This window comes from Mus pahari, chromosome 4 (assembly GCF_900095145.1).
Source record: "Mus pahari chromosome 4, PAHARI_EIJ_v1.1, whole genome shotgun sequence".
Lineage (NCBI taxonomy): Eukaryota > Metazoa > Chordata > Mammalia > Rodentia > Muridae > Mus > Mus pahari.
Genome location: NC_034593.1, coordinates 133,563,894 through 133,578,872, shown reverse-complemented (window position 1 = coordinate 133,578,872; position 14,979 = coordinate 133,563,894). Strand labels below are relative to the sequence as shown.

At 46.9% G+C, this 14,979-nt stretch overlaps 1 protein-coding gene across 2 annotated transcripts in view; it reads right to left on the bottom strand.

The window, feature by feature from the left end:
• Positions 1-645: 645 nt before the first annotated feature.
• Mcoln2 (mucolipin 2) overlaps positions 646-14,979 on the bottom strand; it is a 42,690-nt gene continuing 28,356 nt past the window's right edge. For both annotated transcript variants that reach the window (XM_021196115.1, XM_021196116.1), the window contains exons 9-14: positions 13,661-13,810; positions 11,778-11,879; positions 11,549-11,671; positions 4,946-5,152; positions 3,504-3,625; positions 646-1,390 (exon numbers count right to left, since the gene is read on the bottom strand). In XM_021196115.1, coding sequence (XP_021051774.1) covers positions 1,354-1,390; positions 3,504-3,625; positions 4,946-5,152; positions 11,549-11,671; positions 11,778-11,879; positions 13,661-13,810 — 741 coding nt within the window. In that variant the 3' untranslated portion in view covers positions 646-1,353. The remainder of the gene's footprint in view (positions 1,391-3,503; positions 3,626-4,945; positions 5,153-11,548; positions 11,672-11,777; positions 11,880-13,660; positions 13,811-14,979) is intronic.

Below are 14,979 nucleotides of genomic sequence, written 5' to 3'. Positions count from 1 at the left end.
CTCTATATGTAGGCATGAATCTTTTCCTTTAAAATAAGTGAAGCTTGATTTCGATTTTGTGTATGAGTGTTTTTCGCTTGCATGGGCTGCATCTGTACTATTCTGCAGATGTCAGAAAAAGGAATGTGCTCCCTGGAACTGGAATTATGGGGTCTTGTGAGCCACAGTGTGGGTGCTGGGAACAAAACTCAGATTGTCCCCCAAAGACAGCAAAACCAGCCCTAGCGTGAAACATGCCCTCATCGACAGATCTTACTGTTATTAGCTGCAGGGTTTTCTCTGCCTGGATTTGTTAGATGGATATGAAGAAGAGCAGGGGCAAGGAGCAGACAGAGAATCAGACAACAGGTCTTGGAGCGGAGACAGAGGCGTGGAAGTGCAGGAGCTACTCTGTGATGCTAACCCAAATCTTACCCTGCACCTCAGAGCCCCGATAGCTCAGCTATGACATAGCGATCTTAGTCTCAAATCTTTATTAAATAGCTTCTATGGACCAACCCTCATAGCTCTTTCACAACTTGTCTAAAATCGACGGATCTTTCATGTAGACAAAGTATTCAAGAGGGATGGTGTAATATGGAACTCTCACTCGGTGGTTGTCAAGAGACATCGAATTGTAACACAATAATAGTACAACACAGCACTGTGAAAATAAATTTATTTATGGAAAAAAATGTGCATTTCCTTCCATGACAAGGGCAAATCCCCACCATAGTGGAGCTGACTCATGAAATAGGTGGCCACTCTAAGCTTAGGGTGACTCACTCATCATGTGTCCAGTCCAGGGAAAGCTCACCTGAGGGGACAGCCAGATACTGGTTCATCCTGCTGACTGTGCTAACAGACACTGCATGTCATGCTTGCTGAAGGAGCAAGCTCACAGTCGAACCAATCATGATCTGAGTGAGTTACCACTTCTCCAGCTTCAAGTCTTAATTTGGTACTGAAGCAAATTCATTTCTGTGCAGACCATGAATTAACGAATGTCTTCAAACCCAAGGACCACGTTTTGAAACAAATCTTTTTCTTGGCAATAAGCATACATCTTTATCTGGGTTTAACACACTCTGAAATGAGAATAGTCCTTTTTACATCTCAATATTATGATGTCACAAAGAACCAGACTCCACACTGGCCTCACATTAACTCCCAAGAGAGGCTTACTCTTCACACTCCATGTCTATAAAAAGCGACTTTGGAATGTCAGGTCCGATCAGCAGCTCATGGACACCCCTCCTTCTGGATCCACAATTCAGTAGGACAATCTTTGCGTGGACTGCTGCTACCTCTGGGGTCTTTCTGTACAACCTCAACATGAAGAGGTTTGGACTTGACTGACATCAGTCAAGGGTTTTAGTCAATGAGAATCAAGTGGTCATTGCTTCTTCTCCTATAACAGAAAAGGGGGTGAAGGAGAAAGAGAACATCAATTTAAGAATTTTTGTTTCGATAGTCCTGCGTCGTTGATGCTGATGTTGTTGTTGTTGATGGTGTTGTTTAAACAGGGTCTCGTGTAGCTCAGGCTAGCCTCAAACTATGTAGCTGAGGATGACCTTGAATTCCTGATCCTTCTGCTTCCCCTCCCAGAATACATACATCTGACATTTACAGCTCTTATTTTTTATTCCATTACTCAGATAGTGATGTTAGGGAGCAAACTGAGGGTCTTGCCCAGTCTAGGCAACTGTTCTACCACCTGGACTCCAAAGAGCCATATCCTGTCAGGCTAGGAAGAGAGACCTGGGGCCAGCAGGCTCACCCTGCAGGCATCAAGTGGGCCATAGACTATCCATGCCTGGTTACACAGCTGAAGGTACTTCTAGAGACATTTAACTGAGAAGGAGGAAGTCCGGGAGGTGGGCAGCCCTGGCTTGGAGTGAATGAATGCTAAGCATCAGCCTTCATCTTCTGCTTCTTCCCCATGCCCAGTGTGACCGGCTACTGTGTGCTCTGTGCCCAGTGTGATCACCTACTGTGTGCTCTGTGCCCAGTGTGATCACCTTACTGTGTGCTCTGTGCCCGGTGTGATCACCTACCGTGTGCTCTGTGCCCAGTGTGATCACCTACTGTGTGCTCTGTGCCCAGTGTGACCAGCTACTGTGTGCTCCGGCCATGGTACTTTGCTTGCTCAGACCCTGAGCTGCCATAAATCCTTCGTCCCTTAAGCTGTTTATCATCAGGTATTTGTCACGACAGCCAGAAAAGCCATTAATATAATAACTACAGGATGCCATGGTGGCCCCGAGAGACCTGTGATACCCTTCCCATGTCTTAGGAGGCAGTTGCCAATTAAGAAAATTAATTTTCTTTTACCCTGGCATCCGCAGCAATAGCTTAATGCTCTGAGAGGATGAAATGCAATTTTGAGGATGTCTCAGAAGACCTTGTCTCGTGTTTACCAGACATCCTTTGGATGTACTCACTCATCTCATGGAAAATCTCAAGATGCGGTGTGAATCAACGGGCAGAAAATTCACCATGTGAGCCTAAGTAGCTATGATCTCCCATCTTCCTTTAGGAATTGGGTTGATGAAATCCTCAGAAAACATAGACCAGGAATACTTGAGAAATGTCCACCCCTGCCCCGAGTGAAAACATATCTGGGTACATCTGAGAAGACCATGCCCATCTGACCCCCCTGCTGGTCACCACACCACTGTGTAGCACCCTCTGGTCACTGAGAACCAGGCCATTTCTCTCAGAGTCCAAACAGCCAGCAATGAAGAGCTGCCGAGGCATGCATTTAACCGAGAACACTGCGGTGGCTTGGTTGAGAATGGTTTGAATACGTAGTCCCCAGTTGGTGGGACTATTTGGGAAGGTTTGGGGTGTGGCTTGTTGGAGGTATCTTCACTTGGAATGGGCTTTGAGGTTTCAAAAGAGCTGTGTATTCCCAGTTAGCTGCCTCTCTTGCTCCATGCTTGTGGATCAGAATGCAAGCTCTCAGCTACTGCTCCAGCATCATGCCTGCCTGCTGCCGTGTTCCCCGCCACAATGGTTTATGGGCTCACCCTCTGAAACTAAAACCTCAATAAACTCGTTTTTGTTTTTGTTTTTGTTTTTGTTTTGGTTGCTTTTATCTTGGTGCTTTGTCACAGCCACAGGAAGGTAAGTGTCCTATCTGTTCAAGGAACTGGTTTGCTCCACATCCTGTGAGGGGAGAAAATGCCTTTGCAGTGCCTGGAGGTGCACCTCCAGAACACTCACTCTGACCTCCTCCTTGGGCCCCTTAAGATTCATCCTCCTGCCTCTGGTCACAGTTCATCTCCTCCTGGGGCTCTCACAAGGTCCCTAACTAAGAGTTTCAGTGATGTCAAGGAGCTTTCTACGCAAACCTTGTTGTATGGAACATTGTTTTACAAGAAACAATGTATTTCTCAAACAAACCTGTGTGGGAGGAGAGAAAAAAAAAGAGCAACCATTTCCCACCACCGGCAGATTTCTGAGAGCAGAGTTCAGTTGGGATGACTGTCTTCCCACCCCCCGCCACACACAACACTGACCTCCTCAGACAGCAGAGACAGGACAGCAAGGCCGATGGCTGCTTCTGGTACCCATCTTTGCTTCCACTCTCCTTCAGGAATTTCTGCAGATCCGTTTCAGGAAACCCATTCTGCTGATATTTCTTTTGAAAAAGCACACAGTGCTGTTGTTAACCCCTGTCTAGGGCCTGAGCAATGGTTCCCTTTGTCAACAAAGCAAACCTGCCTCTGTGAATAGCAACCCCCCAGGTGCTAGCTCAGATCTGTGGAGTGCTATGAACAATGCAGAGTCAGTCTGTCAGTCCCAGAACAATCTGTCTATCTCAGAACAGCTAAGTGTAGGGGTGGAGCATGGGAACTGAGAACAATGGAAGGGAAAACTCTAGAAAACAAGCCAGGGGAGAGGGGGAGAAGTGTGTTGAAAAGAATTGAAAGAAATCATCCAAACCAGAAAGTTATAGAGTGTTAATCATGAGGCCAGCAGCTGTCACTCCACACAATGTCCACCTGGAATCTTACAGGGACAAAATCCACATTCTCTGCTTACATGGAAGATGACCACAGAGTGGGACGGGGTAAATTTTTTCCTAACGGACAGAACATGCCTAGCACCCAGTCATGTTCACTAAGTTCATCCACCCCACTGTTCAGACTTGCCCCACACAAGGACACTTATATCAACTTTGACCATGTCAAAGACATGAATCTTCATGGCAAGAGCCTGCAATGCTGTCCCATGTACCTTGCTGCGGGGACAGCTAGCACAAATGCCCTGATTCTGATCCTCACACACTGACCACTCATCAGCTTTTCTTGGAGTTTGTATGAGAAGGACTGAGCAGAGGCAGTACCCAAGGTCACCACCGTGGAACTTGTCCTGAAGTCGGTTAGGTGCTGGCCCTGAAGTAGTTTTCCTAACACAACCATCTTGTGGGAGTACCAGCTCCTAAGACAGTGAGCATCTTTGGAGCTGTGATACATCCACAGGATCTGGCTGAAGGGCATTTTCTCAATTACGAATTGACGGGGAATTTCAAGCCCAATGTAGCTGGTGCCATCCCTGGACTGGTGGTCCTTGGTTCTATAATAAAGCAGGCTGAGTAAGCCATGATGAGCAAGCCAATAAGCAGCACCCTCCATGGCCTCTGTATCAGCTCCTGCCTCCAGGTTCCTGTCCTACTTACTTTGATGATGAACGGTGATGTGGAAGTGTAAGCTGAATAAACCCTTTCCTCCACCAAGCTGCTTTGGCCATAGTGTTTCATCACAGTAATAGAAACTTTAACTAAACAAGCACATATTTAAAATTAGTCATCAGAACAACAACATAAAAAAAGGTTTATTTCTAAAAAGTTTAAAAGAAGAGTAAAATTGTATTTCCGTAAGATTACGGCCTTTTCTCGTGCTCCAGTCCATACAAAGTTTACAATGCTTTTTAGATGCAAACATTAATTGTGACTTACCTTAATGGTGTGGTAAGAGTCTGTGATGAGCGCAATGAAAAGACTGAGGACCATGTATATGAATAAGCTGATGAAGGAATACAGGTAGAGGCGACTGAACAGCCACACCAGAATGCTCTTCTGCTGGATCTGAGCGAACGTGGCAAACATGTCATCGCCATTGACCAGAGAAAACAGGCATTCAGCAACTATGTTCAGGTTTTCAAACTGCAAGGGAGAAATGTAAAGGAACCCTGAGGCTGAGCACCATAGGATGCTGGGGCAGCAGGGAGTTGCAGGGAGCTGCAAAGGGCTGTGGGAAGCTGCAGGGGGGCAGCAGGGGGCTGTGAGGAGCTGTGGGGAGCTACAGGGAGCTGGTTTTCTTTGAACTGTTTTTGTCACTACTGGTACTGTGATGTCTCTATCCTACAGTCAGCAACATTTGGAAAAGGTTGAGACTCAACGCAATATAAAAGGGTTTTTCTAAAGGCCTATGCCATAGACTTCCCAACCACACGATGAACATTTTTCCAGGAATTTCCCACCCCTAACCCCCAAAGACAGGCCACAGCTAAGACAGACAGCAAGGACTGTGGCAAAGCTGGGGTAAGACATGTAAGCTCAGTGACACTCCAAACTGGTTCTCAACTAAGAGAGGAGAGGTTGTACTCAGTGACTGTGGGGAATTGTGGTTCTGAGACACATAGCAATGGCTGACGAGAGACAATGTGTGCTGGATTGCCCAGAGCCTCCTTGAGACTTGGACATACATCAGGTTCAATCCAGCTCACAAGCAGACTCGAGTGACATCTCAGCCATGGGAGCAATGCAATTTGACACATACTTCTTTAAAAACGAAAAGCATGTCAGAGATCTCCTAGAGCAGGGTAGCCCAAGGGCCGATGCCAGTCCAAGGTGACATCAGGAGTCCAAGTGAGGCTGAGAGTCCTCGCCAGGAAAAAGAGAGAGAGAGAGAGAGAGAGAGAGAGAGAGAGAGAGAGAGAGAGAGAGAGACTCTGGAGAAAGTGTATCTGCATGAAGGCTAGGAGGGGTGTGTGATGGTTAATCTTGATTCTCGACTTAAGCTGACCGAGAACTACCAAGTGTCTGAGCCTAAGACCCTCCCACGCCCCTGCAGGTATTGGATGAATTTCTAGTTAAACTTAGGTGGAAAGATCCACCCTATATGTAGGTGGCAACACATCCTGGGCTTACTAAAGTCCCAGGCTTATTGAGAAAGGGGACAGTGAGTCGAGCACCAGTTTCTGTCTCTGTCTGCTTCCTGACTGTGAATGCCATGTGACCAACTACCTCATGGTCTCACCTCTGTGACTTGCCCAACATGGCGGAATGTACCCTCCAACTGCAAGCCAGAGCGAACCCTTCCTTTACTTTCTTTTGCTAGCTATTTTGTTGCGGCTACAAGAGAAGTCGCTATTGGTAGGTTATTAATAGACATTTTAGACACAGTGTATCTGAGGTACCAGGCAGGAATTGGGACACTGGGTTGTTCAACTGAAGGTAAGCACACAGAGCTTAAGCACTGATCCAAGGTGAACACAGAATATCACTAGACTCCACAGCCAGTCATCCTGGCTCTGAGGACTTATCACACTGTCTCCAACTCTACTAAAACAAACTATGCCATTAATCAACATGTCCCTGGATCCAGGGGTTTAAGCAGTGGATGAATATGAAAAACTGCTGAGGTAATAGTGACTTAATAAACCAAAGACAGTATGGTTTTCAGAAATACATGAAAGGAGTTACTGTAGAGTTTTCAATCTGTTCTGACATTAGGGGTCGGAGTCTCTATGTTCGTTAATTGAGCATGGCCTTGTGTACATCCAAGGCCTTGATAAGCATCTGGGACATGATCATGGGGGAGGAGGGACATGCTGTCATGTTACAGGTAGGAAGTGAACCTCCCATCACCCTATCAAAGAAAAGGGCTCTCCTTCCAAATTCCTTGGTTCCTGTAACTGATGCCAACCTCCACCCAAAAGAAACATCTGTACCAAAATAATTGAGAACATTCAAGTCTATGCTGGTGTTATCAGTCCATCTTCCTACTCTGTGGTCCTCCAAAGCCCGCAAGCTTCATGATATGAGCCTCCCTCCCTCTTCCTTTCTGATGTCATTCCCTTCTAGGGAAGCCTTTCGCATGATAGTCTCTTTATCCAACCCCCACTAAATCTCATAAAGATAGCTTTAAAGCCATTTCTCTTGTGTATGGCCATAAAACTGAAAATAGAAGCACAGAAAGTTCCAATAAGTCCTTCTTCCATGTCGCCTCATGGTTGCCTCTTGTCAATATTAATATCCATGCTTAGCTCTTCCCACTGCAAATTTCCCTGGTAGAATCTGGTCTCTTCCTCTCGTGTATTCTTCCTTTCCCTCTGCATCAAAGTCAACATTCAAGAGCTAAATCCAAGACTACTTGGGAATAGGATGCTCCGTCAGCTGCAGCCCTTGATCTTTATCAGCAAGAACTCTAGAGAATGAGGTAGGACTGTCTTTTAACTGCCCTGAAATGCATTTCTATATCTCAGTTGCAGAGAAACCCTTACATCTTACACTTGTCTTAACACTAGATGGAGCCGGGCAGGATGCGGGGCAGGAGAACATGTCTAGCCCTGACATGTTCTTTCTACATCACTTTCTAGCCCTCTCGAAGTCGACTCTGCACAGCGAGGCTAACATTGCTATCTTTGAAGTCTTGCAGGAAGCATCCAGTTGAGCAGATCTCTTAGCAGTAAGTACTCGGACTGCTTAACAGTTATATGGGAAGTTCCTGAAGTGTTTGCTATTGTCACCAGCTTAAGACAGTAATCAGGCTACAGTTGGCTTCTCTGAATGCCAGTGAAATTCTAACAGTATCTTGAAGCTCCTTGATTTTTTTTGTAACCTGGTCAATCTCTTTCTTTCATTTCAAGGCCTCTAACTCTGTGTGCTTCCTGTTCCAGAACTTCAGAGAGCTTATTGGTCAGTACCTATCAGATCTATGCCTTAACTTCCTGCGTGAACATGGTCAGTATAGACACAATGTCCATCTCAACATTAACGTATTCATAACTATTATACCTCTCCTTCCTGTGTACAAAGAAGACCTGTTCTAGCCTGCCAGATTACAGCAGAGACCTAATAAAGTAACTACTGCATACTGGGTCATCTTTCTACCACAAGAATAGACTATAACCAAAGTTGTTTTGGTGGCCACATTCCAACACATGAGCATAAAAGCGGCCAATGGCAGGTGCTAAAATGTCTTCAGTTGGATAGCACATTGGCTAGCTCTCAGGCACAGCAAGACCCCATGTCTAGCTGATTTTCTTGTCATTAAGAACAAACACTTGGCAAGGAAGGAATATTTATCTTCCTTACAGGGAGGGGGTCAGATATACAATTTATCACGTCAGGAAGGTGGGGCATTGGGAGTGTACAACAGCCACTTGCTTGCATCTCAGCAGGACAAGAGTCAGAGTCAGGGATCTCTCCCGGGTCTCTTCCACTCTACCCGCCTCTTTTATCCATTTCAGACTCTGAGCCCTTCCATGGTGCCACTCACATTCAGGATGAGTCCCACCTCCTCTGTTAGAACTTTCTGGTAATGCCCAAATGCTTATGCCTGGAGGTGTGTCTCTGAGGCGCCGCTCAGTCCAGGCGGGTTGACTGTGCAGATTAGCCATCACACCTTGGAAGGCAGGCCAACTGGCTCTCACCAGCAAACTCGCTGAACACTTAACACACTGCAGGCACCAGGGTGGGTACCCAAAACATGAAGGGGAATGAGCCACAGTCCCTGCCTTCTGGAAACTCAGTCACAACAGAGCTATGTGCACAGACACTGCTAATAAACAGCCAATGGGTAGTTCCATTCAATAGTCCTGGTGGTCGTATGAAATCACAGAAGGAAACAAAACCTTTATGTCACAAATGGTGCTTGTGAGTAAGCCGAAAGACCTCTCATTTAAATGCAGATACAGCCTGCAATTACTATGTCAAGATGACTTAAAGTATGGCTTGAGGCAGGTAGAGTAAAATGTTTTAGCAGGCTCATTATGAATAAGTGAAGTGTCTAGGCAAGACCGGAAGCTTTGGAAATTTCACGATTTTGCCCCTGGCCTCAGCAAAGTGTGATGATTTATCAGTAGCTTATTCTTCTTATTTATAAAATGGAGATAATACAAAACTATTATTTGTGCATCATAGTAAAAAAAAAAAGTCCCCTGGAGACAGGAAATATAAAAGACACATTAGATGGGATGCTTAATAATTCAGAATGAGGTGTGGAAGACGATCTGCCGTCTTTAGCTCTCAAGGAGCTAGGTGTTTTCAAGGAGCACGGTGCCAAAGTCCATTAGTGCTGGAAATGGGCATCGATGTGACCGTTGGGTTCCTGGGGCTGAATGCTGAAATCAGATGTGTAACAGGAAGGCAGGAAGCTAAAATCTGCTGCTTTGACTCCAGTCGGTCGCACCAAGTAAGAATTTTCCCGACACCTTCTCTTTAGAGTCTTCTGTTGGGTTGTTTGTTTTAAATGGCGAATGGCTTCCGCACTCAAGGTTACTGTGATTCTAAAAGTGCTAATCACGTTGGCTTCGATGCTCAGCTGTTCTTGACATCAAAGCATGATAACTGAGGCTGGGCAGGCCAGGTGTGTGACGCTGTGACTTACTGTCTGGGTGGCCGCAGAAATGCCTTGGTACCATCTCACGGGAAAGAGACGATGGGGACCTCAAATGACTCCAAAGGCACATGTGTTAAAGGATTGGTCTCCAAACTGTAGCACCACTGGGCGACTGTGGGAGGCAGCGCCTAGTGGGAGAGTTCTGGAGATATGCTTTGAAAGGGTTGTTGGAAAACCAACCCTTCCTGCCTCCCTCTTTCCTTTTGGCTACTGTGTAGCCAACAGGCCTCCTCTGTCATGTCCTTCCATGATGCACTGACTGGTCACCAGCCCTAAGGCGATGGGGCCAAGTGACCCTGCACTAGAGCCACGAGCTAAAATAAACCTTTCTTCCCTTAAGAGCTGGTCTGCCGGCATTTTATCCCCGGGACAGAAGACTAATGAGAGGAAGAGCAGTCAGGGAGATAAAGAACTTGGACACCAGGCCTAACAAAAATCGAAGAATAGCGGCCATTCAGTAAACTTCAAACGGTATTAACTTCGAACCTTTCAGAATAATGACTGGGGACAGAACTGCACAGAGCGTGTGACAAAGGACATAGGACCGCTTGTCTTGGGACCAGTGGATTGATGAAAGCCTGGGTAGACCCTGTATGTATTTATTCCACACGGTGCAACAGTGCCCTCTAGTGACAGAGAGGTGAAGCTGCTCCCAGAGCAGGAGGCAAGCAAGAGGAAGAAAAATGCCAAGTCTCTTGGAGTTGGTAAAGACAGTGAGCTCTCCATGTTGGAGTTTCCATATCAAAGAGCAATCTTTACCCATGAGTCACCTTCAAAGATGTGACACGAGGCAGAGAAGATCAATAGGATTGTCAGGATTTGCCACTACGCTGGAGGCTACCTCCTTGCTCACTGGGGAAAAAAATCAGGACACATGAAATGTAACAGACAGGGATCGCTGGTGTTCCACACTGGGGTTTGATTGGATAGGAACAGCGGGGAGGGTCTGACCCATGTGTGTCACTCATTCTGTGAAAAGCTTACAGATCACATATTTCGGTTAATGTCAAGGTCAGAACTTAGCTTGGAGGGAATCGCTGGGGCCCCTGCCTCCTTTCTCCTTACTGGGTGTCTGAGGAGCGTGGTGGGACTGTGTGTGACATGAGAGAGACCCTGGAAGGTCCCACACAGCACAGCTCCAGACAGTAATGGTGACTGCTGTCCTTTTTCTGTTGTTCCAAGGACCGGGAGACAGAAATGCTGTGAGGTGCAATGATTGGTTTCACTGTGTGGCTTTGGAGTACAGCCTCTCTCACTTCTTCTTGTGATGTTCTACCAATCAACTATATCATCATTTTGAGACAAAGTCTCCTTCTGTTCCTAGGCTAGCCCGGAATATAGCGTTTCGCCTAGGCTGGCCTTGAACTCACAGCTCTTCTTCCTCAGAGCTCTCGGGATTGACTATAGCTTGACCATAAGCTTGGTCCTGGACTTAGGATGATACTGAAAGGAAATATAGTTAGAAACTCAGCTAAGACGCAGACCTGAGACTGTCAAAAACCTCCCTCAGAGATGTGCGCGCATGTCAAGACAGATGAAGTGCTCACTCCAGGCAGGGCCACCACGCTTCTCTGTCACTCTCAGCCAATATGGATGTAGACCCTAATGTTTCACACAAGACAACTCTCTCTCCCTTACTCTTTTGTTTTTAGCTTGCTAACAGTGATCCCACGGGCAAACACCGTCCCCTGCTAATTACCTGAACGAATGTGTCAGATCCTCAGCCCGGCTCAGACTACCGTGAGAGGTGTTCTTATTCCAATATCCTAAAGTCAGTTCACTTTCCCAAAAAGGAGATGGCAGAGAAATAGAAAAAGAATCATCAAGACAGACACCAAGGGTGTTCGCTGGAGAAGAGTGGCAGAGGTAAGTGCCAGAGACTAAGGCTAAGGGCCCCACGTGCCCTCGATGCAGAAAGAATTGGAGCTACACACCTTCTCGTGGTACGGTCCTAAGACAATCCAGCCGCAGAAGGTGTACCCCAGGTAGATCATGCCAGCGCAAGCACAGAACCGGAGAACTTTGGGCAGCGAGGCTTGCATGGTTAAAATGAGCACCTGGAAGACAAAGGCATGGACATCTCGGGCTTGGGGGATGAGAACCAACGGGCAGAACCCGGAGGAGGAGCCCGTGTCAACCATAATGGCACTTCCGAGAGCTTACATTGTACGTCTGAAAGTAACCCAGATATCTGATGACTCCAACCCAGACAAAGAGCGTCGATGTCCCGAGCAAGATGCTGCACAGGTCATAGTTTGTGAGGTTCTGAGGAGGGAAAAGAAAACAGCTGAGCCGACACCCCAGTCTTCTTCGCTTGCTTACCTCCCTAACAGATGAGAAGAACTGACTGTCCCCTACCTATGTCTGTCACCCCAGGACTTGGGAGGCTGAGACTACAGAATCAACATGCATTTCCAAGGCCAGCCTGGATAACGTAGTAATTTCTAGGCCAGCCTGCACTTCAGAGTGAGACCCTGTTTCAAAACAAAAATGAAGAAAAGGAAGAAGGAGAAAGGGAAGGAGGGGGAGAAGGAGAAGGATGAAGAAGAAGAGGCAGAAGAAGAAAAAGAAAAAGAAGAAAAAGAGGAGGAGGAGAGGAAGAGGGGGAGAGGAGAAAGAGGGAGGAGGGGGAGGAGAGGGAGGAGAGGGAGGAGGGGAAGGGGAAGGAAGAAGAGGGAAGCTTCAAATTTGGGGGGTTTATTTTATTTTAGTATTTTAATCATGAACTTATTTTTTTTCCAAATAACATTCTGAAATAGGACCTGCATCTGCCACTGACCTAGGCATAAAAGGGCCTGGTGTTTGGCAAAGAACAAGCAATATAGTCCAGTGACTTTCAGAAGCAAACTCCAGTGTGATTTAGTCACAAGTTTCTTCTCTCAAGGGATTCTAGGCTTCACTGAAGAGACAAGCAGCCATTTAATACAATATGCTAAATTCAATGAGAGATACACTGACACTTGTCACAGAGGCCCTCTCATGGAGATGACCCAGAGCTCATCGGGACACACAGCACAGGCTGAAGAGAAGTCTACGGGCATAGGGACAGAGTCTGAACACAACCCCAAGGCTGAGGTCTGGTGGGCGGAACGGCAGTGTTAGAGCCAGGATGGGAACCAGAGATGAATGAGGGGGACCCTAGAGGCCACGATGAGGTAGATGTCACTTCATCCTAAGTAGATCCTGGAAGGCAGAAAGGATTGTAACAGCAAGATGGGAACTTTCAGGAAGACTGGCCAGCCACTGTTATGGCTGGGTCTGTGGGATATAAGGTCAGGGTCACAACGCTGCAGAGGGAGGCCAGGCCAGAGAGGAAGTCAGCCCGAGGGAAGCCAAAGTTAGCTGGAACACAGATGGGGAGACCCTGTAGCCATGATGAGGGCAGCTTTGTGAGAGTGATGGAGAACAGAGACGAGAACAGTTGGGAGAGTCAGTCTAGCCGTGAGAACAAACCAACCAACATACGCAACTGCTCAGACCATATAGGCACTCAAGAACTGTGGATCTCTCAGCCATCGGGGCCCACAGCATCTGAGATGCCTCACACCTGCCAATGGCCCTTCAGGCATGTTGAGACCACACACACACACACACACACACACACACACACCACGTGCCTGCCACCGGCCCTTCACACACACACACACACACACACACACACACACACACCTGCCATGCCACCGGCCCTTCACACACACACACACACCTGCCACCGGCCCTTCTGGTGTGTTTAGGAGAAATGTCTGCTCTGCGTACCAGCTGCCTCCTTTGCAACTTACATAAGTAAATAGATACATGGAAAAATAGATGAATATAAAACCCATTCCTCAGTCTCCCCAAACTTAATTCCTGTTCAAATGATACTACCCGCATTCCTGGAAGAAGGCCATAGGGTGTCACCTTCCACAGTGCACTCTTCCTGGAATGCGAAGCAGTGGGTGAGAGAAGAGAGAAAACGCGAGAAGCAGGCGAGTCCCCAGAAAGACTGCGTGTCTTACAGCGCCTGAGGTCATCCAGGACAATATAAGATTCCAGATGTCACTGACCTTGGCTTTGATTTCCATCTTCAATATGGATCCGATTATTGTCATGAGGTCACTGATAATGACCAGGATGTACCATCCGTTGATGAATTCCCACTGGTCGGCGTCACACACGCGCTGCTTGTGCTTCTCCAGGAAGAAGTTTAGAAATCGCTATGGCAAACATGTAAAAAGCACATCTTACAAAGCACACTGACCTCCGGAGGCAGAAGACAAGAGCGAACGATTCCAAAACAGCAGATCCACCTCACAGGGAGACACAGTGCCACAGTCGAGTCTAGTTGTCTACTCCCGTGTAAGCAAGCATTTGAACATCTGCTAAATTAGCCCAAACCCTAAGCACCTATGCTGTCCTTCCAACAGCGCTAACCCAGAGTGTGTTCCAAATACTGCAAACTATGCCTTCATTCAAGCTGATTGATGGCAACCCCTTGAACTCGGATCCTCTTGTGGTCCAGATGAGGGCACTGTGTCCTCGATGCCGTCCCTGAACTTAGCAGAGAGGGACCTCAACCTTGGATACAGAATATCCAGAGGCCTGGAAGGCAGATATGAAATAGATGAAGTGAAAGCCAAGGGTTTGGAGAGATGTCCTCTTGAGAGCACTGACTGTCTTTCCAGAGGACCTGGATTCGGCTCCCAGCACCCAAATGGCAGCTCACAACTGTCTGTAGCTCCAGTTTCAGAAGATCTGCTGCCCTCTTCTGGCATCTGGGGGCACCACATGCACACGGTGCACAGACACACAAAATGAAAATATATAAATCTCAAAAAAAAAAATTTAAAATCAAAGTGGAAGTCAAGGTCAAAGGAAATAGAACATGAGCTATTTCCTGCTCTGAAGATTGTATCTCAGTGACTTCCTACTTCCCCTGACCCCAGTGGGAACCGAGATTCCCACCTCACGCCAGAATAACACACACAGTAAGCTGAAGTCAGTAACATACTCCTGAGAAGACATGCTTAAAGAGGCAAAAAGTTACAATGAAACCATTTAAGAAATCTAATCTAATTATTTGTGTTTCATTATAACCCATTTGCCTCCTCCTCAAAGTGAATTCTGACTTGAAGCCAGAAAATGCAACCCATGCATGCTCTTAGGATCATCCCTGAAACAAAATCTTCATTCTGGAAACCTCTAAACACTTGAGAGATCACCACAAATACCTGTAGTTGTTAGCTCAACTTTAAGCCCAGGAGTGGCACTATTAGAGGGTATAGCCTTGGTGGAGTAGGTGTGTCCCTGTTGGAGTAGGTGTGTCCCTGTTGGAGTAGGTGTGTCCCTGTTGGAGTAGGTGTGTCCCTGTTGGAGTAGGTGTGTC